At 41.1% G+C, this 26,841-nt stretch overlaps 1 protein-coding gene across 4 annotated transcripts; it reads left to right on the forward strand.

Annotated features, from left to right (window-relative positions):
* The first annotated feature begins 482 nt into the window (after positions 1–482).
* Positions 483–26,684, forward strand: LOC311052033 (G-protein-signaling modulator 2-like). 4 transcript variants are annotated; one of them, XM_084066811.1, is made up of 16 exons: positions 483–618; positions 3,530–3,639; positions 10,589–10,810; positions 11,184–11,319; positions 12,772–12,911; positions 14,350–14,473; positions 14,912–15,027; positions 15,733–15,888; positions 16,740–16,848; positions 18,072–18,234; positions 19,733–19,812; positions 20,275–20,460; positions 21,790–21,952; positions 23,337–23,525; positions 24,039–24,136; positions 25,891–26,684. In XM_084066811.1, the coding sequence occupies exons 2-16, from the start codon at positions 3,572–3,574 to the stop codon at positions 26,056–26,058; spliced, it is 2,118 nt and encodes a 705-aa protein (XP_083922937.1). In that variant the 5' UTR covers positions 483–618; positions 3,530–3,571; the 3' UTR covers positions 26,059–26,684. The 4 variants fall into 4 exon arrangements, with proteins under 4 accessions (XP_083922937.1, XP_083922935.1, XP_083922938.1 ...); XM_084066809.1 differs by having other exon boundaries at positions 24,021–24,136; positions 25,891–26,682; XM_084066812.1 differs by lacking the exon at positions 3,530–3,639 and having other exon boundaries at positions 24,021–24,136; positions 25,891–26,680.
* The last annotated feature ends 157 nt before the right edge of the window (positions 26,685–26,841 follow it).

Consider the following 26,841-nt stretch of genomic DNA (forward strand, 5'->3'; position numbering starts at 1 on the left):
ATTGGGGGTTAATACTCCACTGCAGTGTTTAAGTGCAGAGATCAGATAATTCAGTATTTAGAGTATAATATGTAATATGTAATATGTAGGGGGGTGTGTGTTAATACAGCGTCACAATAATTTTAACCTTTTATACTTTGGCTATGTGCCGTGCTATGAGCTTGTAGATCTGCTACTTTTGAAAAATCTTGAAAATATGAGCAAACCTTTGAATATATATATATATTTTTAAGCGAACATTCGTAACTGAAATCTTTGCTTCCGGGGGATCCCTGAAACAAAATATTTGAGAAGGGGGTCCGCGGCCAAATACATATCATTTTGGGGGTCCTTGACAATATGAAACAGTTTGAGAACCACTCACTGACTCTAATCTACAAGATCAGAACGGGATCGCGTTGTGTGTTGAAGATCTAACTAACTGGAGGCTGGGTTCGATTACAAGGCGTGGCTTTTGTAGCTCTGCTTTCTCACTGATACCCGTTTCTTTCTTCAGGTGGAATATAACTGTCTGGAAACTGAGTGAAACTAACTGGTAAACATCTGGATTTAACTAGCTGAGTTACTTACCATCATCCTCGAAGTCATACATTCATATGGACGAGCGCACGTCGTGAGGTAAGATTGTGTTTTGTTTGTATTAAAGTTCTTGTTTGTTATGTCAGGCGTTTTTGTTTGTTATGCCATGTCTCAGGTTTCTGTCAGATCGCCCCACTCACTGCGATGGCAAAGACATGGAAAAGTTCACTTTAAAGTGTCATAACAGAAGTGTGTGTTCACCAATAAACTGAAGCGTCTTCACACCAGTTTTTCCTGAAACGGAACGTGTGGAATCATGTTCTTATCCTAACGTCCCTGTTTCCCTGTCGACTTCTGACTGACTGACTGTCTGTCTAACTGTCTGTCTGTCAGTGACTGACTGACTGACTGTCTGTCTGCCAGTGACTGTCTGTCTGTCTGTTAGTGACTGACTGACTGACTGACTGACTGACTGACTGTGAGCGTAGAGAATCGCGAACAATTCTGCAATCAGTCAACAGTGGTGGGAAAAGTACTCAATTTTGTTTTACTTAAGTAAAAGTATCAATACTGCAATGTAGAAATACTCTGTTAAACGAGCCTTATGTGCTTTCTTGGGTTCAACCGTCTATGGTTCAACCCTATTAGCATTGTATTTGTATTAAACTTTACTTTCTGTGCTTTTTTGGGGGGCAAACTGTTAATAAAGTATTTAATCAATCAAACAATCAAAATGTACTTGACTAAAAGTACAAAAGTATTGGAATCAAAATGTACTTAAAGTACCAAAGGTAGAAAGTACTGATTATGCAGAATGTCCCATTTCACAAGTTTTCAAATGTATATTAAAAAGCTTTTGAAAATAGCAGGTTGTAAATCTGCTATTTTCAAATGGCCAAAATGTATATAGGGCTGAAGTGGTTAATGTATGTTTTGTAATCATAATCAAAATCTACAAAGTAACTAGTAACTTAAGTGTTGAAGTAAAATTACTGAAAATTGGAAATACTCCAGTAGAGTAAAAATACCTCAAAATTGTACTTAATTACAGTACTTGAGTAAATGTTCTTTATTGCTTTACACCACTGCTGATGTCATCGGCATGAACTGATCCTACAGGATATGAACCCATGATCCTATAGAATATAGAATACAGGTCCTGCTTGTTTGAGCACCTTGTGTATAAAAGGTTTTTCATTTACCTGATGGTCAATGGAGCCTTTGTGGTTGTAGGGCACGACACTTCCTTTAACCACTTGAACCCCGGACCTGCAGCATCCCTATTGGGGCGAACGTTCTGCAAAAAAGGCAGATCTAATATACGTGGAGGGAAACGTAGGCCACCTGACCTCTGGGGGACCCCGGTCAACTAAGGTTTAAATGGTTAACATGCAAGCTATCCACTCAACATTTCCACTCCAGTATGACCGGAATAGTACTTTAAAACGAGTCAAGATGAGATTAAGCTAGGAGAGAATAGTGTTTTCTACAGTCACAGAGCACAGCCACCTAACTTTGCATCATGTTCTATATGTTATGTCAGTGGTTCTCAAACCTTTTCATGTCAAGGACCCCCAAATTGACACTTATTGGCCCGCGGACCCCCATTCGAAAAGATATGCCAGGGACCCCCATAAGAGAAGATTTTTTTATAGCATAGCAGTGATTCTCAACCGTTTTAATTCAAGGACCCCCCAGTTTGACATGTATTAGATACGGGCCCCCATTTAATGGCATTTCTATCTCTGGGACCCCAATTTATATTGTAAAATCAATGTTAATTTAACTCTTTGAGTGTACAAATGGACCAGTATGGGTCCATTTGGTTCCATTTGTACACTCAGAGTTACAGACCCATAAGGGTCCATTTGGTTCCTAACTATCTATCATTTAGCTGGGGAGTGGGGACCCCATGGAACTCCCTCAAGGACCCCTGGGGGTCCCCAGACCCCACTTTGAGAACCACTGTTCTATATGTTATGTTACCTCAGACACATAACTGACCCCAGCCTCAACCCCAACCCTGAAGGAATATAGGGCTGAGCAAACATACTGTAAACATACTGTAAACTTGTCAGTTTCAAACTTTCTGTTGAGTAGTAGCCTATGGATAGTGGATACAGGATAGGTGGGCACTAGGGACATCTGGGCACCTCGATGTAAAATTGGCTATTTTGTCCAAAATGTAAAAAAAGAAATATTTGAAAAATGGTCTTAAGTAATGTGAAGTATTCATGAAGTGAACATGCACGGTACATTATTATCAGACTTCATTTCTGATAAATTATGTTCCCTATTGCTGAGTGAGTTTACTAAATACGAAACAAGATTACTAAAAACAAAACTGTGACCAGCAATATAGTATTTGTTGATGCAATGTTATGAAGAGTATTAAAGGCATATTTCACTTTCAAATAAATTAAACATTAAAAAGTATATATTAAAAATAAATGAAAAAAGTAAAGGAAAAATCACGGCCCCCTCACACATTAGAAGGACATTCTAATGCGTGAGGGGGCTGTGTTTTCTTTAAAAAAAAAATGTAATGTTTATTTTATTTGAAAGTGAAATATCCCTTTTGATACTGTCTTTAGTTCAGATGAAAATAGTTTGAATGTAATTGAAATATGACATGCCCAAAATGTGCAGTATATCAGTGGCCCTTAAGAGTGGTGTCTGTCTACTCCTTCATCTGTTTGTGTTGGGTAATGCCATGAGTGTTGTCATTTACTGGCACTAGGTGAACACATCCTTTCTCGTATTTCATCTCCAATTTCTCGAGTGAGGTGGGAGACGGAGCTTGAGGTGTGTTAAGGTCTACTCTACGGGCTAGATCCTCCCACTCTGCCATCGGAGGTGGTGTTCAACTTTCACTTGAAGGCTTTCGAACAATGAATTTGAGATCAGTCTATTTTGTAAGCAGCAGCAGAGTCGCTTTGTTCATTTTGTCGTGTGTGCGTTGCAGTTGACGGGGATGCCTCATGTCTGTCCTCTGGCTGTGTTTATTCAGGGTGTCACTAGGACTGCTGAGCTGCCCAATACACTGTCTGTCATGTATGGTAGTGGCGCTTTTCTGGACAGTGCAAAGGACAGGGAGCAGGAACTTCATGCCCGTCACAGGTACAGTAGGCAGTATCTCTCTGGTGTTATACAAATCTAGAAAATCTAGCTGATGTTATCAGGTGTGAGATTCGACAGTACTAGGCTATGCTTTCATTGTACTCACAATTAGGCTATTAGCTGGTATTGCTTACTTCTTTCAATGTGTTGGAATTCTTATACAACTTTAAATGCATTTGCCTTCTATTCAGATTTCAGAATCGGACCCAGAATCGCTCTATTGTCTCTCAGTTCCTTGATATTTCATTTTAGATTTAGGTTCAATTAAATAGATAGATTACATTTTCAAAGTATCTGGTTTATATGAATAATCACTGCGGTGAAAGGTGTCTCATTGTTAGCACGGATGATCAAAGTATTAGATAATTTCTAAGAAAAGTTTTGACAATGTCATTATTGTTGTTGCCGGTGGTTGTTTTATTATACTAGCCTACATGTAAAAAGAAATACATTATAAAGAGTTATAGATCAGTTTGTATGGACAGGTAACGGCAGCGTTCTCTAAGTATACCTACAGTACCTTTTGTCTAAGTAAGATGATACCTCATTGGCCGGTTATTGACCAGCGTTGATGTTTACAAGGCCAGTCGTGATAGGCTGGGCTGGACCATGTCAATATTTCCAGTTCACCGGAAATGTCTTTCTTAAATTAAGTCACTCCATAGAGATGCCTACTGGATTGCATGTCTAGTCAAGTCAGTGTGCAGCAGATTGGTATGAATTCCTGTCCCTATAAATTCCATTTTGATGCATTCACCCTGTCTTCTGTACTGAACGTTATAGATACTGACATGGATGGGCTGAATAGTGGCTAAGACTGCCTGCCATTACTTCTTAAGGGCTTTACAATACCAAGGACACCAAAGCCCTAATTTACACCTGCTGTACTACAGAGGGCTCGTGGATTTGTAGACATACCAGCCGTGCTATATTAGCGGTGGGCTGTGTGAACTGGCATCATGTCACAATGAGTTTCGAGCAGCTTGTTGTTGTAATAGTGTTGATTTCGTTGACTAAAACTATGACGAAAAAGGTTACGTCGACTAAAAAAACGTAGCTATGATGACTAAGACTAAATATATTGACAATTTCATCAACAAAGATAGAACTACTCGGGTGTTGCGCTCTGAAAATAGCAGATCTACAAGCTCACAATGCGATCGGCTATTTTCAGCATGCAACCAAGTGTGAAATCAGCCATTATCGACGCCAACAAGGCACCGCCAAAATACATTTTAGTCGACTAAATCAACTGTAGATTTAGTCGACTAAAACTAGACAAAAACTAAAACATTTCAGATGTCTAAAATATGACTACGACTAAATGGAATTGTATCCAAAAGACTATGACTAAAACTAAATCAAAGTTTGCTGTCAAAATCAACACAATGTTGTAACAAGAAACACCGTAAACATACAACAACATACAAACAAGTAAACTACTCCAAAGAGCTAATGTGGGATAATGATCTTAAACATTGTCAAGCAACATGATAAAATAACTTGAGAATTAGTTTTAGAAGGAACTGACTGTATGTTTTTAGCTCTCCTGGAGGGCACCTTGTGCTAGTCATCCTAGTTAATGGGGGCAAGGGGATTTCTCTACTTGTAGAGCACCCTTGCACCTTGTGTGATCCATGGCAAGGGCGTTATATAATGCAGTGAGTTTCTCTGCCCTGTCAGCTGGTCATGCAGTGTTCTGGATTCTGCCATGCTTTTTGACCCTTTGCTCGAGTCAAAAAGCCCTTTGGCCTGTAAGTGTCATAGTGTTGGTGGGCTGTAATTCAGTTGGGCCACCTTGTTTAGATTGGTCATTCAAGCTGATGTTAAGCTGATTCCTGATGATGATTATTATAATTTTGAACCCATTAAGACCTGGAACACATCTGTTTCACTTTTTGATTTGAGCAAAAAAAAAAATGTACACATTGGCTATTCAAAAATAGCTTTTGAAAAATCGTGAAAATATGTGCAAATCTTTGAATATTGTTTTAAAGCGAATATTTGCTTCTGGGGGTCCCTGGAAGAAAATATTTTGAGATGGGGGTCGGCGGCCAAATACATATAGTTTTGGGGGTCCTTGGTCCTTGACATGAAAACGTTTGAGCACCACTGATATAGAAACATACTTTTTTTCAGAATACTGTTAGGATTTAGAAGACATTTTGTAGAATCGGCCTCAGGTCTTAATGGGTTAAATTATCTATGTGTATATGAGTACACAAGTCCACAACTATTTTGCTGGGACAAAGTAGATGTGCCCTCCCACCCTGACCTCTTAGCTGAGAGAGGGATGAAGCAGGGACCCCCCACTACATAGTTTACAACCGTGTTGCAGATTCAACTTTTTCATAGATTTCATACTGTACTGTAGCTTCATTGACTATCATCAGTGTTGTGTAATTTCAGTTTTTTTTTGTTGATTTCAGACATTTAACCACTTAAACCTTCAATACTTAGTACTTGATTTTCTCCTTTTCCCCCTCTACACCAAACCGCTTTGCCGAAAATAGCAGATCTACAAGCTCACAGCGTTGTGAGCTTGTAGATCTGCTATTTGTGGCTAAAGTTCTCCTCAGAATGGGGATTTTAGGGTTCAAGTGGTTAATGTAAAAAAAAAAACATCGTGTGTGTGTGTGTGTGTGTGTGTGTGTGTGTGTGTGTGTGTGTGTGTGTGTGTGTGTGTGTGTGTGTGTGTGTGTGTGTGTGTGTGTGTGTGTGTGTGTGTGTGTGTGTGTGTGTGTGTGTGTGTGTGTGTGTGTGAATATAATAGCGTATGTGTGTGTATATTAGAATATGCATTTGTTGCTGTCCGGCAGAAACCAGCTAACTCCATGTTGACGCTTTTGCATTTTTTTCCCCATAAATCAGTGCTATTGAACACCCTTTATGTCTGTGTGTTGGTACAAAATATATTGAACCAATGAAAAGTATTAAAAAGCGCTTCTGACAAAACCAGCTAACTCCACTGGATCCTCAAACTTTCGCTGACTCCAGGCTCCACCCCCTTTTGACCTCCAACCTCATTGTGAGCTTGGAGGTCCATTCAGCTGTTCTTATCAATGATGAACAAAACCTCCTAACTCCACTTTTTTTCATTTCCTGAAAAATGAACATTTAGGAGTTAGCTGGTTTCTGCCGGACAGCAGAGATATAGACAACATAGAGTCAACAGTACAGCTGTAGAAATGAAGTGCAGATTTATTGCAATATATACACACATATTTTCAAACATACAAAGACATGAATGAAATAATTGCTATTAAACTCTGCTTTACTGGGAAAGGGCAAGGTTTCAGTTCAGTTCACCATAAGTTCAGCTGTAGCCTAATCGACACAACACAGTCAACACATTAGAGAGTGTAGCTTTCCCATCTAATCGGGGAATTAGGAAATGCCTAAACGTGATTGCATGTAAAGGTAACCAGACTATCCCTCTACCGGCACCCCTACGGCCGCCCCGGCTGTCGTTTCAAAGAGCATTAGGACTCCCCACAGCCACTATAATCACTGTTCATCCTCTGGTCTTAATTGGAAGTGACACGCCCCCCATAGGCTCAGAGACACAGGCTACTTACTGACTGAGGACGGAGGACGTGTCAAGAGTGATAGCTCCACCACACTAAACCCATCTGACCACTCTGTGTCTCTGACCATGGAATAGGAATGCATACTTAATGTCCTCTAAATCCTAATAGTCTTCTGAAACACTTAAGTTGCTTTAATAATATCAGTGGTTGTCAAACTTGCTTTCATGTCAAGGACCCCCAAAATGATATGTATTTGGCTGCGGAGCCACCCACCCCCACAAATATTTAGTTCCAGGACCCCCCCCCCCGCCCCAGAAGCAAAGATTTGAGTTACAAATGTTACTCTAAAAAAAAAAAACTTTAAAAAGATTTGCACAAATTTTCATGATTTAAAAACCAATAGCAGATCTACAAGCTATGAGCTTGTATATCTGGTATCTGGTATTATAATGGTTAAAGTGGTTAAAATCTAAAAATGACAGATGCTTTCCCGGTCTTAAGTTAATGGGTTAAGCTACACTTAACAAGACTATGCCACCTCACCGACAGTTGAGGTGAGGTGGAAGCACACGGCAGATTAAAAGTCCTTTGTTATGCTGCATGTTGGCAAGGCACTTAGAGAGGGACGGCAGCAGAAAAGGAAACCGTTAATGGGCTAGTAGTGTGTCACTGTGGTTAGGTACGCCTTTGTGCATACGCTCATCAAGGAGACAAGCTGAGGGCCGTATTTGTTGATCTTCATGAGAGATTCAGAAGCTTGAGATGTCTATGATATCCCGTTGTCTAGAGCGTATCAGATGGAGAGGCAAGAGGTATGTGGGCCAGAAATGTCATCTATCTATTTGTAGTGAGATTTTAATTTGAATGAACTTTTAAGTTGTACTGCATTTAGGTAGTGACTATTTATACTGTGTCTTGGAATCACCATGCGCTCTACCTTAGTAGTACATCCTACATTTTCACTGTGAACTTGTCCAAAGATTGTAAATTACAAGTCAAAAGTTTTTTTTCTGTTATCAGTCACTTCTAACTCAATTGTGGCACCTGATGATTAGTCTACAACAGTTGTCACAGTACTACTACTATGGAGAAGTATTTGTATTGTTCTGTATGTCATGGATGGAGCAGGAGCTGTGAGGAATCTGTCTGCCAGCTCACAGGAGGTGTCTTACAGTTTACAGTTTAGGCATTTAGCAGACTCTCTTAATCCAGAGCGACTTACAGTAAGCAACAACACAAGATAATACATCATAATACATCATAATACACATAATACATCAAATGCATAACAATAGTAATCTAATAATAAAGTAATACATAAGTAAACCAATAATCTAATAATAACTAATACATACTGTACGTAAACCAAGAACCTATCATCAGCCTACATTGAAACTATACACACTAGATGCCAGGCCAACAATGACCTGGCATCTGTCTACGTAACATGCTGCAAGGTCGTCAAGGCTAGGGCAAGTGCTCCGGGCTGAGATGGAGTCTGAAGAAGTGAGTCTTTAGATTACAGCAGAGGATCGGGAGTGAGTCTGCAGTTCTAACTGCAATGGGGAGTTCATTCCATAGTTTGGGAGCCAGGAGGGAGAAGAGTCTAGTCTAGGACGTGTGGAGCGTTGTCCCGGATGTTTTAGCGAAGGTTCTGACGGCTTCCCTGTGTTAGCTGATCTAATAGAGCGGGAGGGGTTGTAGGGTTGGATCAGGCTTTGAAGATAAGATACGGGGGTGCCATACCTTTTGGTTGCTTTGTAGGCCTTAAGAAAACAGCCAACCACAAGCATGGGAAAATAATATTTATTTTAAAATGAAGAAGCCTTATTATTAACTCCTGAGCCTTTGTAGTACCAAGGGACCATGACTGTGTGTGCACACATACAGTATGAGGTGTGTGATTGATGAGACTTATGCAATTGCATTGCTTATGTAATCTTTTTGGCCTCTGTGGCCCTTGCAAAAATTTGCCTAGGGGGTCAACGTGAGCGTCACGTCGTAGCATAGCCTGTTGTTGGAATAACTGTTTTAGATCCTGGGCAGAAGGAGGGAAAAAGGCAATGGCCTTAAATTTCACAGGAAGGGCGTGGAAGACATAAGATGCTGGTCACTCCTCACCACAAACACGTCTGAGTCTACTACTTTGTGTTCATGGTTAAACCTTAGGCACACATTTTCATTCCAAAGGTATTTTTAGGATTCTTTGGAGTTCCCTTACAGGAAATGGAACATCCTATTTCAGTCAGACTCCCTTCTTGCTCGTTGTTACAAATTTGCTCGTTGTTACAAACCGTCTAAAAACCTGTCTTCTGCCAAATGTCTACTTTGCATGAAGCCATGAATGCTGCCGATCAGGTAGAGGAGCTAACGGTGGGGACTTTACAGCAGACCCCCCTCCTCGCCCCTCCTGCGTGTCTTAAAAGCCGTCAGACTTTAAAGCTGTCTGTCTGGCTGGCTCAGGATTCAGTGCACGAAACTCAGACCAAGTACAGTATTTTTCTGGCCCATGACAATTAATACTGATGCCTTGGACAGATTTCAAACAAAATGACTAGTATATCCTTGGATAGTTCTGTGACCTTAATTTAAACAATTCAATATAAGGTCACAAATCTATCCAGGGATATACAGTACAGTATCTGTTAGATTTAATTGAGTATCAGTGGCCGCTTACAGTACACCCGATTGACATGAAATGACAACAACAATTTGATGTTGTCCAAATTATACCATAGGGTATTTTTTACCACACAATGTTATGGGTGTTCCCCTTTTAACTCATTCAGTGCCCAGCTTATTTATGGAATTGTGGCTCTGAGTGCCACAGCTAAAATTCATTGTAAAAAAAAGTGCTTAGGAGCCGAGATACAGCCTTTTTAAGTTAGAAGTTAAACAAAGAGTGAATGGAGCAGCAAATCTTCAAATCATCATATCTTGGGTTCTGAACATGTTTTCCCAAAAAAAAAACGTCATGTGGCGCACGGGGCGTCAGGCCACGTGACGTCTTTGACGTCATGTGGCACTGGATGAGTTAATACAGTGTGCGAGGCTGGGGTCCCCGATAAGCTTGTGGTTAGTGCGTGTAGCACACATAGGCTCTGATACCTGACAGCAAGTCCCCGGTTTGACTCCCGGGCCGGGCAGACCATAGTGCTGCACGTCACTGCTTGTTTCCTGGCTCTCTCCAATACTATTAATAAAGTCAGAAAAAAGTACAGTGTACGCCCTGAGCTGTACTTAAAATTTCCAAACTCTCACAATATGTATCAAATTTGCAATGTTCTCCTCTTCCCGGCTCGGTGATCAAATGTAGTATTACAGTTTTGTTGAGAAGTAAATGACTTATACTGTACATACTTTTAGCTGGACTGAGTACTGTACTCTTTTTTTCCCCCCCCTGATTATCACCTCTGCAGGATGGAAGCATCATGTCTAGAACTAGCTCTAGAAGGTGAGAGGCTGTGTAAGGCTGGCGACTACCGTGCTGCCGTCTCCTTCTTTGAGTCTGCCATCCAAGTCGGAACGGAGGACCTTCAAATCCTCAGCGCCATTTACAGCCAGCTCGGCAATGCCTACTTCCACCTACAGGAGTATGGCAAAGCACTGGAGTACCACCGACATGACCTCACACTTACCAGGTAAACGGTTCCACCACCTTATTTTCACTGTGGGTAACTTTGCACTCACTGTAAACGGTTCCATAAGCTTCCTGTCATTAAAACGGTGCCCCACTTATTTCAGAAAAAAGTTCCATTACCTTGGTACAGTTAGCTAAACACTGCCATTGTCATGACCTTATAAAATAAATAGTATTCGCTGGCATGATCTACTTTGATTACAGGGTAATTACTGTGACGTTGTTAACACAGTTGTGTTTCGAGAAATACAACTGTGCATTTTGCACCTGAGGCTAATAGCGTTTGTAACTGAGAGTAATCATTGTAATCTGAAACCAGTACGGTGAGCCGGTGTCATTTTTTCACATCAGTCATAGTTTGCCTATTTCCCCAGGACAATAGGGGATGACCTTGGAGAAGCCAAAGCCAGTGGTAACCTGGGCAACACATTGAAGCTTCTCGGCAGGTTTGAAGAAGCGGTGGTGTGTTGCCAAAGACACCTGGAAATCACCAGATCCATGTATGATAGGGTGAGTATAATAGAAAACTAGAAAATGTGCTCCTCGGAGCACAAGTCTCCGCCAGCAAATATTGGAATTTATTCCAATATTTGCTCAAGATTGGAACTTTGATGATAGTGTGTACGTCAGATGGCACATTGACTGCATTACCGTGGATTGCCTTGAACTTGTTGGCAACTTCTTGGCAAGCCAACAAGTTTCATGAAGGCAATACGTTGACTTATCAACCTTTCCTCTAACGGGTGCAAATCCTGCAGTCTTCGTTCTTTCTCATTTTCAGATGCGAGTGTTCTTCGTCTTTGTTTCTTAGCTTTGTCCTTCTCCTGTTGGCGTTGCGCCTTTGCTTCTTCATCGGTTTGCAGACAATGATTAGCTTCTTCAGTTTGCATAATAAGAGTTAGTTGCACTGTGTCATCAACTGTGATCTCAGTTTGTACTGGAATGTACTGTTCTTGATTAATCCTGTCTAAGCTATTTATATTACATATTGTGATGACACCAGTGTGTCTACATAATGTATTGCTCCGCCATTTCTCAGCCATTTCGTGATCATTCCTGTCTTACCTCACTTTGAAAGAGGCACAGACTCTTTCAAAGTGACACATCTATTTATAGGCCGCTATACGTCATGCGTCTCACTAGCCAATCAGAGCACACTCTTTCAATGTATTGTCACGTGTCACGTGAGGCTTGACCAATGTTAGCTTGGCCGGGGGGGGGGGCGGAAAGTGAAAACATAGTCTCCTGGCGGAGACAATAATCCATGTTAGTTAATGTCATTAATATAAATGCAATATTAGTTTAGAAATAGGGAGCTATTGTTTAGATCAGGGGTCTGTCTTCAACAGGGGGTCCTCAGAGCTACTATAGAGGGTCCGCCAAATCTTTGTGTGATATGATTTCGTTTTTTTACATTAACCACAACCCTAGAATTCCTTTTCTGAGGGGAACATTAGCCGAAAATAGCAGATCTACAAGCTCTCAGCGCCTCGCGCTGCGAGGCGTTGAGAGCTTGTAGATCTGCTATTTTTGGCAAAGAGGCTACAGGTGTAGAAGGAAAAAAGAGCAGACTAAGTAAAAGTAAAAGACTAAGTTGAGTGTTTTGAGTGAATGTATTAACATGAACAGTAATGTGGTAAAAGGTAAAAGAAGCACAGCAATCTTGCTCTTTTGAAAAGATGGACAGGTGGTTAAAAGCCCAATTTCCTTTGATTATATGCATTTACTAACTAAATTGATCCTGTGATGTTGTTTTAAATCATACCACGACATGGCATCCAACCATGGAATAGTTTGGGTACACACCACACCATGGCTGTGGAACAGCTGCGTTACCAGCATCTTAAATAGTTTGCCAGCCCACTTGCAAAATGGAGGGTCTGGCGTCTGTAGTGTATTTTAAGTGTATAATTACAATGTTGGTTACTCTTATTCAGTGAAAATCTCATGTGCACGCTGTAGGTTGGACAGGCTCGAGCGCTGTATAATTTCGGGAATGTTTACCACGCCAAGGGAAAGAGCATCTGCTGGATTGGAGCTGAGCCTGGCGAGTTCCCCGAGGAAGCCAGGGCCGCTCTGAAGAAAGCCACAGAGTACTATGAGTGAGTTTGGTGACAGTGTTGACGCCAGTTCTAAACATCTGATTTTGATTTGATTTTAGGGGCTGCAACTATCAATTATTTTCTTAGTGATTTGTTTTTTAATACATAAAAAAAGATTATATATCAACGAATCAATGCAAAACAGTTCCAGTTTATTATTTATAATCAACTAATTTGATTAGTCAGATTAACCACTAACCACTAAGACCCATTAAATGTTTCGCTGATATATTGGCCATTATTTGACAGCGGTATCTGCAATTATAAAGCTGATGTGTCCAGATCTTTTATCACTTTCAACCTGCTCTCCCTACTTTGGGCATTTCATTATAGCTGGAAGTTTTCAAAAATGTCTTCAATTAATTTCAAATAACAGATCGACAACCTTATAACTTATCGCGTTGTGACTTGTTGCGAGCTTGTAGATTGCTTGTGGATTGAAAATCTTGAATCAAATCGAACATTTTCAAACTGATTTAGCACTTTTTGTCAAAACATTGTTATTAATTAGTGAGCTAGGATCTTACATTGCATTCAAATGTAGCATACCCAATTCACTGACTTGAAATGAAAGGAGCCGGACTGGCTGAGAGCAGATCCAATGGAGTTAGGAGGTTTAGTCAGAAGCGCTTTTTTAATACTTTTCATTGGTTCTATATCTGTAAAACCCACATACAGACGTAAAGGGTGTTCAATAGCACTGATTTATTAAAAATAAATAACCCAAAAGTTGAAACATGGAGCTGGTTTCTGCCCGACAGCAACGATAGTGTCTATAATGCAAAAGTTTAGAATTTAGCATTTTCTAACACAAAAAAAAACGTGCAGCTGTATTTAACACATCGGGTGCCAAACACGGTCTGAACCGTGTGTTTACATAGTGGCGGTTCCGAAGCTTCGGTGCCGAACACGGTCTGAACCGTGATTTCAGTCTTTTTGTTTTTTTCGTTTTTCTCCGCGCGGGCGGGGCTAGAGCAGCTCTGGGAGCACCCATTGTAATCCTGCGAAGGAAGTGCCAGATCGCTCACCGGAAACACATTTTTTTCCCCCATCCGCTTCCTGTCTATTTCCTACTTTGAAACGCCTATATCTCCGAATCTGTTTCCTGTGGGGAAAAACAGTCATGCGCGATGCGCGATCCCCCCCCGTTGCAACCCGCGAGGGGAATGTTATGGTTCCAGGCAGTAGCCAGGCTCATGGCAGAACATGAATCGATGCTTTTTTTTGCGTGGATTTGCTTGTAACGCACGCGGAAACGGTAAACAGCAAAGCGCAGTCAATGGGGAGAATGCTGGCACCCACGGTAAGTTGTTATGAAAAAATGCTGGCACCCGATTAATATGAATGTATCAAAATGATTGTAAAACACACATATATGTAATAGTAGTTATGTAATAATGTAATAATAGTTGTGTGCTTTGTGTTGGCGCATATAAAGAGCAAACCTGGCCCTGGTGACAGAGCTGAGTGATCATGCAGCTCAGGGTCGGACCTATGGGAACCTGGGGAACACCTTCTACCTGCTTGGTGATTTTGAAAATGCAGTGGCTGCCCACGAAAAGGTTGGTACTAGCAACTATGCGTTACCTGTTGCACATCTGCAATGCCAGCTAATTGGAAAATGATGATAAATAATATTTAAAAAATGTTATTGTGCCAGTTGAACCACTTTCAACCTGGTGTCCCGACTCCCTGTTCTCTTTTTTTTTGCCATTTCGCAGTAGGCTAAAGCTGTGGGGGTCCTCCTTGGCATGGAACCCCTGACCTAACCAATACCCATTAAATTGTTGTGTGGCCTAGTTCTTTTCCCTTAAAGTTAAATTACAATAAACCTTAGTCTTTTTCCTGTAACTTAGCTCTTTTTATCCCACAACATTATCCAGATGCATTTAGTACATTTTTCCAATACCAGTAGGCATTACTTTCCTTCTTTCTCTATTTTATCTTGACCATAGTGGCAGATTGTAATGTTGTACCCTACTGTTTGCCCTGGTTGGCAGCGCCTGCAGATCGCTAAAGAGTTTGGGGATAAATCTGCTGAGAGGAGGGCCCACTGTAACCTGGGAAACGCATACATCTTTTTGGGCCAGTTTGACATGGCTGCTCGTCATTACAAGTGAGTTAACATTAACGAGTCTTCTTCCTCTCCCCTTGTGGTAAAGATTGCCAGGTTGTTTTCAGTGCATAATCAAAGTATTCTGACCATTGTGATTCTTAGTTTCAGGCATTCCAAAATGTCTGTCCTTTATTGCCATCTGTACTCAGTGGTGGAAAAAAGTATTCAAATGTTTTACTTAAGTAAAAGTATCAATACTGCAATGTAGAAGTACTCTGTTAAAAGTAAAAGTCCGGAATTCAAAATTTACTTGAGTAAAAGTTGAGCAAAATATCAAAAGCTTGTAGATCGCCTATTTTCAAATAGCCTAGGTATATATAATGGGGCTAAAGTGGTTAATGTATGTTTTTTAATATAATATATTCATATCTGCAAAGTAACCAGTAACTAAAGTATTCAAATAATTGTAGTGGAGCAAAAGTACAATATTTGCCTCTGAGATGTAGTGGAGTAGAAGTAAAAGTATAGACAATTGGAAATACTCCGGTAAAGTAAAAGTACCTCAAAATTGTACTTAAGTACAGTCAGTACTTGAGAAAATGTACTTAGTTACTTTACACCACTGTCTGTACTACATACAGACAATACCTCTGTGGTCAACAGGGTGGGGAAGAAAGACAAAATATCTGATCATACACTGCCCCCACCCCAGACATTCCTCTGACCTAGCTCTACTCTCCCCCTCCCCCTAATGTTGCCCCCTAGGAGGACTCTGCAGCTAGCCAGGCTATTGAAGGACAGGGCAGTGGAAGCTCAGGCCTGTTACAGCCTGGGCAACACCTACACACTACTCCGGGACTATGAGAGGGCCATCGATTACCACCTTAAACACTTGGTCATTGCCCAGGACCTCAAAGACAGGTACATATGATGCCACAGGTGGATAGGATTCATTTTGCTCGGGCTTACTTCAGGACCCTGAGTGTTGAACATAATAATTCACGTTTATCATGCAGGTTTGCCATTTTCCGACACATATTCTTTTGGATCCTTTGACTATTCAGTTACTGTACAGCAGTGTTGTATTTTGTCGTAAAATTATGACGAAAAAGTTTGTTGACTACCTTTTTTCACTGACGAAAACTAAATAAAAACTGAATACAAACTAAGCTATGCCGACTAAAACTAAGACTAAATATATTGACAATTTCGTCAACAAATAAAAACTAGACTAAAATGTTAGTGAGGGACTAGTGGAGAAGAGATCCAGTAGAACTAAAAGACAAGTCATTCGAGGTTTGGTTGCGCTTGGGTGTTACGCTCTGAAAATAGCAGCTCTACAAGCTCACAACGCGTCGCGCTGCGACGCGTTGTGAGCTTGTAGATCGGCTATTTTCAGCATGCAACCAAGTGTAAAATCAGCCATTACAACGCCATCTAGGCACCGCCAAAATACATTATAGTCGGCTAAATCAACTGTAGTTTTAGTCGACTATAATCTTATGATATTTAGTCGACTAAAACTAGACTAACAGTAAAACATTTCAGATGACTAAAGTATGACTAAAACTAAATGGAATTTGATTCAAAAGACTATGACTAAAACTGAGTCAAACTTTGCTGTCAAAACCAACACTACCGTACAGTGTGTTTGTAACACATTTCTTTCAGACTTGCCTCACTGTAGCTAATGATACAGAATGGGCATTGGTTTTTGCCCATACCCAAATTGGGAGTGACACGGCTCATTTCCCCTTTATGTCTTCCTGCAGGGTCGGGGAGGGCAGAGCATGCTGGAGTCTCGGAAATGCTCACACTGCCCTGGGGAATCACGAGCAGGCCATGCACTTTGCTGAGAAACATCTGGAAATTGCCAGAGAGGTGATTGTTGACTGTTTATTGCATTCTCTCTCTGTAGAAGAGCACAATCAGCTGTGCCATCTGCCACGACCCCACCTGGTGGGCATCTGAAGAACAACAGGGAACCAAAACATAAGTGCAGACAGACAAAATAACCTACATGCAAAAATGACAAGGATCCTGTCCTGCTGTGCCATTGTGTTTTATTTGCACACGTTTGTGTTTATTTTAATGGCATTGAGAAGTGGGGAAAGGTTTATAGCTCCAGGACCAGTGGCGTAACCACTGTAGAGGCAGGACAGGCGGTCGCCTGCCCAACTAAGATCTCGCCTCCCCTAGAAAACCCAAATAACCCGAAAAGGTGCCATTGTGTGCTTAATGTCCTCAAAGTCACGCATCCAACAATCTTTGAACTGAGCAGATTGGACCTTCCGTTCCAGAGATAGTGCATAAAACATCTTGAAAACGGCCACTTTCGCCGGTTTTCGATCGCCGATTTTCGAGGGGGGTGGGCAAAAATAACTCTTGCCTGCCCTAAATGTAATTCCTGGGGACGCTACAGTCCAGGACATCTAGGTGTGCAGGGGAAACTTGCACACTAACAACAAATACTTGATAGAGAAATAATTTGTTTGATTGGTAGTGTTCAGTTCTCAACGGGCCTGAAAATTAAGGCTCGGCCCTAACTGGGCCCGACTGGGCCGGCCCGAGGCTCGGCCCGAACCCTACTATTACCATCATGTTAGGCCCGAAAGCCCGAAAAAACCCGAGGGGGGAAAAAATAAGATTTTTTTTTTCTGTTCTGAATGTGTGTTTATCTATTATTATTATTATATATTTTTTTTAAATCATTAAAAAAATATGTTTATATCTTTTTTCATGGAGCCCGAGGCTCGGCTCGACCAATTAGCATACTTTTGAGGCCCGGCTCGGCCCGAAAATGTCGGGCCCGGTCGGGTTCGGGTAGAATTTGAGAACTCTATGTTCAGTTGAGTATTTGTGCAAATGTCGCAATAACTTAAACTTCCTGGCAAACGTTTTGTTCATCTGCTATTTTGGGCACAGAACACCATCAAATGACATAATATAAATGAGTCATTATTGTACTGAAAAAAAAGCCTAGATCATCTGTAGGCAGTGGCGCTGACACATCAGCAGTGTGTTCGTCTCATTTCCTGTGTTGCCGTTTCAGTTGCTGTCTTACACAAGGGGTTCATCAACATTTCATCATGTCATTGCTCTAGATTGGAGACAAAGGAGGCGAGGTGACAGCCACCATGAATTTGTCGGACCTACGACTGGTCGTAAGCCTCAAGTCCAACACCAACACTCGCCTCAACAGCCACTACAACGCCAACACTAATAGCTCGGCTCTGTCAGGCCACCAGGGTGACTACCCGCTCTCAGGTAAATGTACAGTGGTGTAAAGTAACTAAGTACATTCACTTAAGTACACGTTTGAGGATTTTTTGAGTGGTGCCAACCACTCCTACATTTGACCGTGTGTGTGTCCGTCCGTCCGTCTGTATGTTTGAGCACGGCCTCAACAGCTGCAGCTGATTGCAACACAAGGATGCAACCAGTTACACTAATTCAAGGGCACCACTCTCTTCACACTGGGTGTGATTTTTTACTTTACTGGAGTATTTCCCATTTTCAATACTTTTACTTCTACTCCACTACATCTCCGAGACAAATGTTGTACTTTTACTCCACTACAATTATTTGACAGCTTTAGTTACTTTGCAGATTTAGATTATTATCACGAAACATACATTAACTACTTCAGCCCTATATACATTTCGGCCATTTGAAAATAGCCGATCTACAAGCTCACAATGCGTCGCGATGCGACGCATTGTGAGCTTGTAGATCTGCTATTTTCAAAAGATTTGTATACATTTTGAACTAGTGAAATAGGACATTCTGCACAATGAGTACTTTTACTTTTGGTACTTTAAGTACATTTTGATTCCAATACTTTTGTACTTTTACAAGTACATTTTGAATACCTTACTTTTACTTGTAACAAGTATTTCTACACTGCAGTATTGATACTTTTACTTAAGTAAAACATGCGAGTACTTTTTCCACCACTGGGAAAATGTACAGTGTCATTGCTCATTGTCGGGTCTGTAACTCCGAGAGTGTACGATGGGTTATCTCCGGGATCCCGATCTACACAGTAAAATCCACAGTGTTAATTTCACTCTCAGAGTTATAGACTGGTGGTCCTCGGACCCGACACTGAGAACCAGTGGGTAGGAAGGTGGGAAGGAACACATGTTGAAAAGTAGCAGCAGATGTATTGAATAGTTAGAATAACACCAATTGGACATTTATAGAAAGCATTCTACACAACAAACTTGCCTTCCTGCACTTGGACTGTTTTCCAGCTGAAAATATTGAGTCTTGGCAAATAAAATGATATAATCTAAGCTTTAGACATTTTTAAACTCAGGCCTTATTTTCACAATCTGTTTGCAAATATTTAGCTACTAACTGTACCCTGGACTGGAGATCCAATTTAATTTATTTAAAAAAATGTTGGTAGCACTTGCTATGCGTATAACGCATCATGAACATACTTATAAGGCATTATAATCTGCTCATAACCCTGTATAATCAGATTGATGATATTACTTTGTTACATAAATGTATATAGCAGTACAAATATGTCCCATATCTTAGCTCATGGTTTATTAATCAAATCTACAATAGTAGTTCTAGTTTCTGTCCTAGATTTCATAGTTTAAATAATAAAATATCTGTTTTGGGCAGGTGCATAGAACAAAAATAACATGATGTTGAAGAATAATGCAGTCCTACATACTGCTGTAGCAGGGACGTACCCCGGAAGGAGGTCTATGACTAAAATATTGGGTGTGTGGTGTCTTTGTTTCAGATGTTGGGAGTTTCGAGACCCAGTCAGGGGAAGGGGACAGTACGGAAAACTTGGGGCCAAGCGCTGACATAAATCCTGCTGTATGTATTCATCCATATTCAGTATTTATACAACCAAACACACGCACGATGCACAGAGATCTACGCATGGGATAATACGCACAATGTCATATTATAAGCAAACATGTTGATAAACAAATGATACACAAAATAAAATCAAGAGGATGTCACAAAGAAGAAGGGTTTACCTCTAAAATGGTATTATCCCCACTTATTATTATATGTCGGGTATTAAAAGACCAGGATTGTTCATTTAGCTTTTCAAAATGATGATTGGTAAAGGGTTTAGGGTAAAACATATGCAAACTTGTTCGGATCCACTCAACAGTACAGTAGCGAGTTACAGTAGCTCTTGTTTGAATCACACAATCATTCTCTTTTCAGGGCTGTGATTTGTCTGTTATTGGTGATCATATCGTATTAACATATTCAGATGAGCGTCGTTTTTAACATTATAAATGTTCATGTATAACCAATGCACAGGAACGGGACGAAGATGATTTCAACAAATCTCCCAAAAGTAACTCAATCAAGGCTTCAACCAAACGTTTCCTCTTCCAACGCCTGAAAAGCAAGAAGCAAAAGAACAGCAAATCTCCTTCCAAAGACCAGCAGGAAGGCAGCAATACGCCTCCATCTCCTGAGTTGGCCAGATCAGCGTCACCCAAGGTACTGTATTTCTTCACCACTTTCAACCTGGAGTCCTTTGTTGGGCATGACATTATAGGCAGAAACTAGCAGATCTACAAGCTCATACTGTACTGAGTATCAGCATCTTACTGATAGTACGGTTAAAGATGTGAAAAAGCAGCAAACTTCTATTTGTTTGCTGCTCGTTTTTTTCCATCCAAGTGGAGGCAGAGGCCAATACATGTTGCTAATCTAGTATTCCAGTACATTTCAGTGTGGTGTCTCTTATATAGATTGCATCCCTTATCACAGCCAACCAGCAGAAAATATTTTATGATGGGGAGAGAAAAAGAAGTGAACTTTTTAAAAGCAGTTCAAATGAACCCACACCACAACAGTATGTTTTAACTCATGCAAGCTTGTATATGTGTGTTTGAAAAAATGTGAGTCATTTAGATTTTTTTTTTAACACAAATCTTCTCTTCCGGGGGGGTCCCTGGCACAAACATTCAGATGGGGGGTCCTTGACACGAAAAGACACGTTTGAGATGAGAACTACTGATTGAGAAAGCATGTGTAGAATCGGCCTCAGGTCTTAATGGGTTAAATGGCACAAGCAGACACATGTATTGTACAGAGTAGGAAATAGCTATGGACTGGGAACAGGGCAGGTCTGAGTAATCTGGACTGGAGTAGTGCAACCTGGTTTTAACAGTCCACTCTCTCCTGTCTTTGTCATGTAGAATGTATCTTACTTGATAGACATCTATCAGTTGTGTGGGGGCATTGACTGTTTCTTCATCTGTAACCCTGTAGAAAATGTAATGTTTCTGTCTGTTCTTTTCACTTTATTGTGGGACTGGCAGCTTCAGCTTACACACATGTCACTCTCAGTACATTGTAGCTCTCCAGTTGACTGTAGGTGTGGCCTATATAGCTTCAGGGGGACTGTGGTTGTGGTTGCCATCTAGTGGTTGGAATAAATCATATCAAGTATCACTATATAAAATACTTCAAATCATTTTTATTAAACCGAAAAAAATCTCGAAGAGCACCCTTTTAATGTTAAGATCTTGCTTCGCTGTGGTGCCCTGGTGGCTCAACTTGTAAGAGTGCGTACCACATAAACAAGGCTATAGTCCTTCCCACAGCTGGCCCAGATTAGAATCTGAAACCTTTCCTGTCTCAATAAAGAAATGCCAATAATTATCTTGAAAATGTTGCATGGCTGTTGTTGGCTCACACAGATGTATGATGGCCGGCAGGTTTATCATGCTCTGCTATATGTGGTAGCTTCTAGCTTGTGTTTTTTTTTGCTGTTACTAAAATTTAAGTTTTCGTTTGGTTGTGTTGTTTACCTATTTGCAGACAGGACCGCCAGACACACTGGGTGAAGATGACTTTTTTGACCTCCTGTCACGTTTCCAGAGCAACAGAATGGAAGACCAAAGGTGCTCCCTATTGAATGGCCAAAGCCGCCTCCCTGACTCCCCCTCCCCCTCGACCACCCCACCTGTAGCTGAGAGAAAATGTGAGTTTAGCCTCCTGACCCTATCTTCCCCTCCTTTTGGAGTAAATGTAGACATAACATTCTGACTTAGAAGAATCTCGCAACATGTTGTGAGCTTGTAGATACTTGCCGTTTTTGAAAAATGTGGAATATGGCTTAAGCGGTGAACAGCAGGCAAGAGCTTTGCACGAAGAACATGAGCATTCTTTGAGGTCAAGTTGCACTAAGTGCAAGTTGTCAAATCCCACTCAAATATGATTTTACCATTACTCCCGTCCTATATGATATGAATGCATCATGTGCAGTTGTGCGTTCTAATTTCAAACTTGTTTTTGTGTCCCTTCTCTTTCCATGTGTGCATAATGGTTCCAGTTTAAACATTAAGGGCATTCGTAAATTCACTCCTGAGGGTGTCGGAAAACTCTTTCTGCTTTATTGTCGTTCCAGTATTCAGTGTGTTCTTGTTATGTTATTGCAAAGTAACATTATTTTCATATTCCTCCTTGCTTTGTAGAAAATGTAAAAGGGGTAGAAACATTCTTTTGTATCATGGCAATAATGTTTCTCTTTGCATTCTGGTTAAGCAATTGTCATTTCTTAAATTGCTGATTCAGATGAGAGCACTCTGATTCCACAGCAGAGCATCAGCGTGGATTTACGAACGCACCTTAAATCATTGTGATTAGTTCATGCTGATTTCACTGGTAATATTAAATACCTGAGGTGTAAGAGGCTAATGTTTTGTATGCATATTAACCACTTAATCACTATTTTATACTTTCAAAATTGAATAGCTAAAACATAGTACAAGCTCACAATGCTTAATGCACTTTGCGACACGTGAACTTGGAGATCTGCTACTGTTGAAATCTTTGAACCTTTTCCTTTTAATTTTCTAAAAGGTTCAGTTACAAAATATGCCAAGTTGAAGTGGTTAAATGTAACTCCCCGCTATACCCATTAAGAACTGGAACGCATCTGTGTCATTTTAAGATGTCTTTGGCTATTCAAAAATAGTAGATCTACAAGCTCATAGAGCTTGTAGATCTACTATTTTTGAAAAATCATGAACATTTGTGCAAATCTTTGAATATACAGTATATATTTTAAAGCGAACATTTTTACTCAAATCTTTGCTTCTGGGGGTCCCTGGAACAAAATATTTTGAGATGGGGGGTCTGCGGCCAAATCTTAATAATTTCGGGGGTCCTTGACATGAAAACGTTTGAGAACCACTGATCTTCAGAAAACTGTTTAGAAGACATTTGATTTAGAGGACATTTGTAGAATCTGTCTGAGGCCTTAATGGGTTAAGGATAAAAGTGAGGAAAATGACGATGTAACTGCCATCCTCCTCTCATTATTAAATGTGATAGATAATTGATATCTCTTGTGTGTACTGTAGGTATTTTGGGTGGCGAGACACCGTCCCAGGATCCCGGTCATTTCCTGGAACAGGTGGCCAGCTCCCAGGGTCGTCGTCTGGACGACCAGAGGGCCAGCCTGAGTCACTTTCCTGGTTTGCGACTCAGCAGCTCCGAACCTCCTCCTCACACGCCCTCCACCTCCAGCACAAATCCAGGCAACGCACAAGGTCATTAAAAAGACTGTGGGTTTTGTACACTTATGCCCATCAATGTTTTCTCTTTTGTTTTTGCCTCTTTTTTTAAACCTTTTTTTTTACCCATCCATATCCCATTAAGACCCTGAAGCCGATTCTACAAATGTCTTCTCAATCCCAACAGTATTCTGAAAAAACATATGTTTCATCAGTGGTGCTCAAACCTTTTCATGTCAAGGACCCCTAAATTATATGTATTTGGCCGCCGACCCCCATCTCAAAATATTTTGTTCCAGGGACCCCCAGAAGCAAAGAATAGAGTTCAAAATGTTCGCTTTAAACAATACATTTTCAAGATTTTTCAAAAATAGCAGATCTACAAGCTCGTAGCGCGGCACTCGGTGCCGCGCTACGAGCTTGTAGATCTGCTATTTTTGAATAGCCAAAGTGTAAAATAATGCTTTCTAGCTCAAAATCAAAAAGTGACACAGATGCGTTCCAGGTCTTAATGATATTTTGGCCTTCCAGGCCCTTCCTCCAACACAGATCCTCCACACATACCCTCCCTCTGCCAGCGTCTGGAGGCCAATGCTGAGCACCCAGACGGGGACGATGTCTTCTTTGATATGCTTCTCAAGTGCCAGGTAAAAACAAGCCAGTCGGAGGACATTTCATGTGCTTGTCGTTTTGTCCTACATCCAAGACCATGTGCCTCTTAGTGACTTCAGTCAGTGCAGAATGCTTGGTCATTTTATCTTTATTCATATTTGTCTCAATCCCCTAGTGTTTTGTTATGGTATTGTCTTATGGCTCCATTTTAGATAGCAGCAAAGCTCCTACCCAAAATATCCTATCTTTACGGTTGACGGACACAGAAAAACTAAGATAGAAATCACAGCTCTGGGTTGTGATGTTTCACTTCCAGGTCAGTTGTTTCACTTCTAGGTCAGTGTGACCAGCATTGTTTGACTCCGGTGTAAATTATGGTCACGCCTCACGTATACTTTGCTTCTTGTTGCTTCAAGATATTTAACTAGAAATGAGGGTTTTGCACTACATTCTGTCTGCATCGACAAAGTGCAGTACCTCATAACATGGCAGCCACCGTCCATTGAGTTCAATGGACAGGTGGCGCCAACTTGTGAGGTTCCGCCGCTCTTTGTGGATAATGATAATGAAGCACCAGCAGAGACGGAGAAAAGCTGACTGACTGACTGACTCTTGGCTGTCAGCTCAATTTGTCACAGGTTGTTGCACATTACTCACATATCCTGCTGCACCAGGGTGCCACCCTGTGGCCCCTCCCTGTGCAGCTGACAACAAACTACGGTAGTGCTGAAACCTGGATTCACACCAAGGACTCGTATCTGGAACCGGATCCACTTGCCAGATGTTTTGATTAGTGTGAACATTAGTGTACTACTAGACCATACGCGGTCGACGCATCCGTGGGGGGATATGCGCACATGATCTGGCAACCCGGGAGGCAGTTCGTCCCATAGCTGGGCAGCCCCGTAACCATGGCGACATTCTTTGACACAAAAGCGCTAATAAGAAGCTGACATTTGATGAAATTGAACAACGGGCTTCACAGTTAAGTTCAGATGGTAATGGTTGATGGCTGTGTGCAAAATTAGAGCAATTGGTCCAGCCACTGAGGAGAACCGGGTAGCTTCACCTACTCACTCACTCACCACTACAAACGGACGGACAGAGGTTACTAGAATTATAGTAGGATATCCGGGGACGTATCGACATCCATACCCGGGTCCACTTGGGAAAGGTGGTCCGGTTCGATCCCCGGCTCCCCCTGAGTTGGCGAAGTGTCCTTGAGCAAGACACTGAACTCCCAACTGCTCCCGATGAGCAGGTTTGGTGCCTTGCCATCTGTGTGTCAATGTGGTGAATGTAATGCACATAGTATAGTGCTTCGGATAAAGGCATCTGGCAATACCAATCACAGGACGTCCACGAGATGTTCATGTGAGGTGACCGGCCGTGCCCACCTTAGTGTATATCATTGCATACCATTGGCAAGGCTTGGACCTTCTCTATTGAGGATCTTTGGCCCAGGGCTAAACTTTGACCTCTGTGATCTTGACCTCTGACTTGAAATTGTTTGATAATTGTCCAACTCTGTTGGGAGTGTAATGACAAAGCTGTTGTTGGATACAATCCATGTAAGTTAAGAGTTTATCAGGAATAAAGATAATTCTACAAAAATATGCTCAGTGGACATTTTAGAGGTCTGCACATTTTCTACATGTTATAGCTATGATACAGCTATTTTATTTTTCCTATGATAACAAAGATCATTTTCTCCATTTAGACCCCAACATGTTCACAGAGGCTGCTTGAGATCTGTGTTATCGCTCAATCTTCTTTCCCTCTCTTTCAGAGCTCCAGACTAGATGACCAGCGATGTGCTGCTCCACCTCCTCCCACTAGGGGTCCCACAGTACCAGACGAGGACTTTTTCAACCTCATCCTGCGCTCACAGGCCAGTAGGATAGAGGAGCAGAGGGTGCCACTGCAGCCTGGCTCCACTCAGTCCAAACCAGACTGACCCCTCAGCCTGCATCTCTACTGATGCCTTTCAGGGATGCTATGAAGAATACGGAGCCTTTGGTGTAAATACTGGACATTTAGACTATATAATCAAAAGAAATCTCACTTAATTTATGTGGTAGCCTTTGTTTTCACAGCACCACTAAAGGCCTGTACTCTTAACTATGCAAGTATGAATTATGGCACGAAGAGCAACCACCAAACCTAAAGAGGTTGTAGTTTGTGGTTCTTTGGGTTTCATTCAAGGCATTCTGTATCCCAAGATCAGAAGTGATGGCAAAGAGATTCTACTTTATAATCAGGGTGAGGATCTTCTGTTAGGGCATATGACTCTGATCAAACCACAGCCTTTCAGGACGAACCCAAGTGTAGCATATATTTAAGTGCATCCTTCACAGAAGTCAAAATGACATGTTCATCGCTTCTCTAGGAAATTCGATTTGAGCCCCCATCTTCCACTCCTTGGATTTGTGGTTGGTGATTTTTTTCTTTTGAGGACAACAACCATGTAGAAACAAATGTGCAATGAATTGTTCAAAAGGGCTTCACATTTTGACAAGAGCAAACTTTTTTGGAGAGTTCTTTGAATTAAATATGAGGAGGAGAAAATGTATTTTTATATTCACTTCTCCTGACGGAAATAAAACTCCATTTAACAGAAAGATTGCAGATTTTTAGCCATTTGTGCATTTATTCAACCTTGATTTAAGATGTATGAAATACAAAATCTCCTGCTGGAAAGGTTCAGTAAGCAACATTTCTGTACTGTGGATATGGGTCG

The sequence above is a fragment of the Gymnoscopelus microlampas genome, assembly GCF_963454915.1.
Source record: "Gymnoscopelus microlampas genome assembly, chromosome: 9".
In the NCBI taxonomy this organism is placed as follows: Eukaryota; Metazoa; Chordata; class Actinopteri; order Myctophiformes; family Myctophidae; genus Gymnoscopelus; species Gymnoscopelus microlampas.

Excerpts from the sequence above, each read along its gene's own strand:
- LOC311052033 (XM_084066809.1), top strand. The coding sequence starts at position 3,572 with ATGTATGGTAGTGGCGCTTTTCTGGACAGTGCAAAGGACAGGGAGCAG. Across the intron at positions 20,461-21,789 it reads CCAGATCAGCGTCACCCAAG|ACAGGACCGCCAGACACACT; the intron begins GTACTGTATTTC and ends ACCTATTTGCAG. Across the intron at positions 23,526-24,020 it reads AAATCCAGGCAACGCACAAG|GCCCTTCCTCCAACACAGAT; the intron begins GTCATTAAAAAG and ends TTGGCCTTCCAG.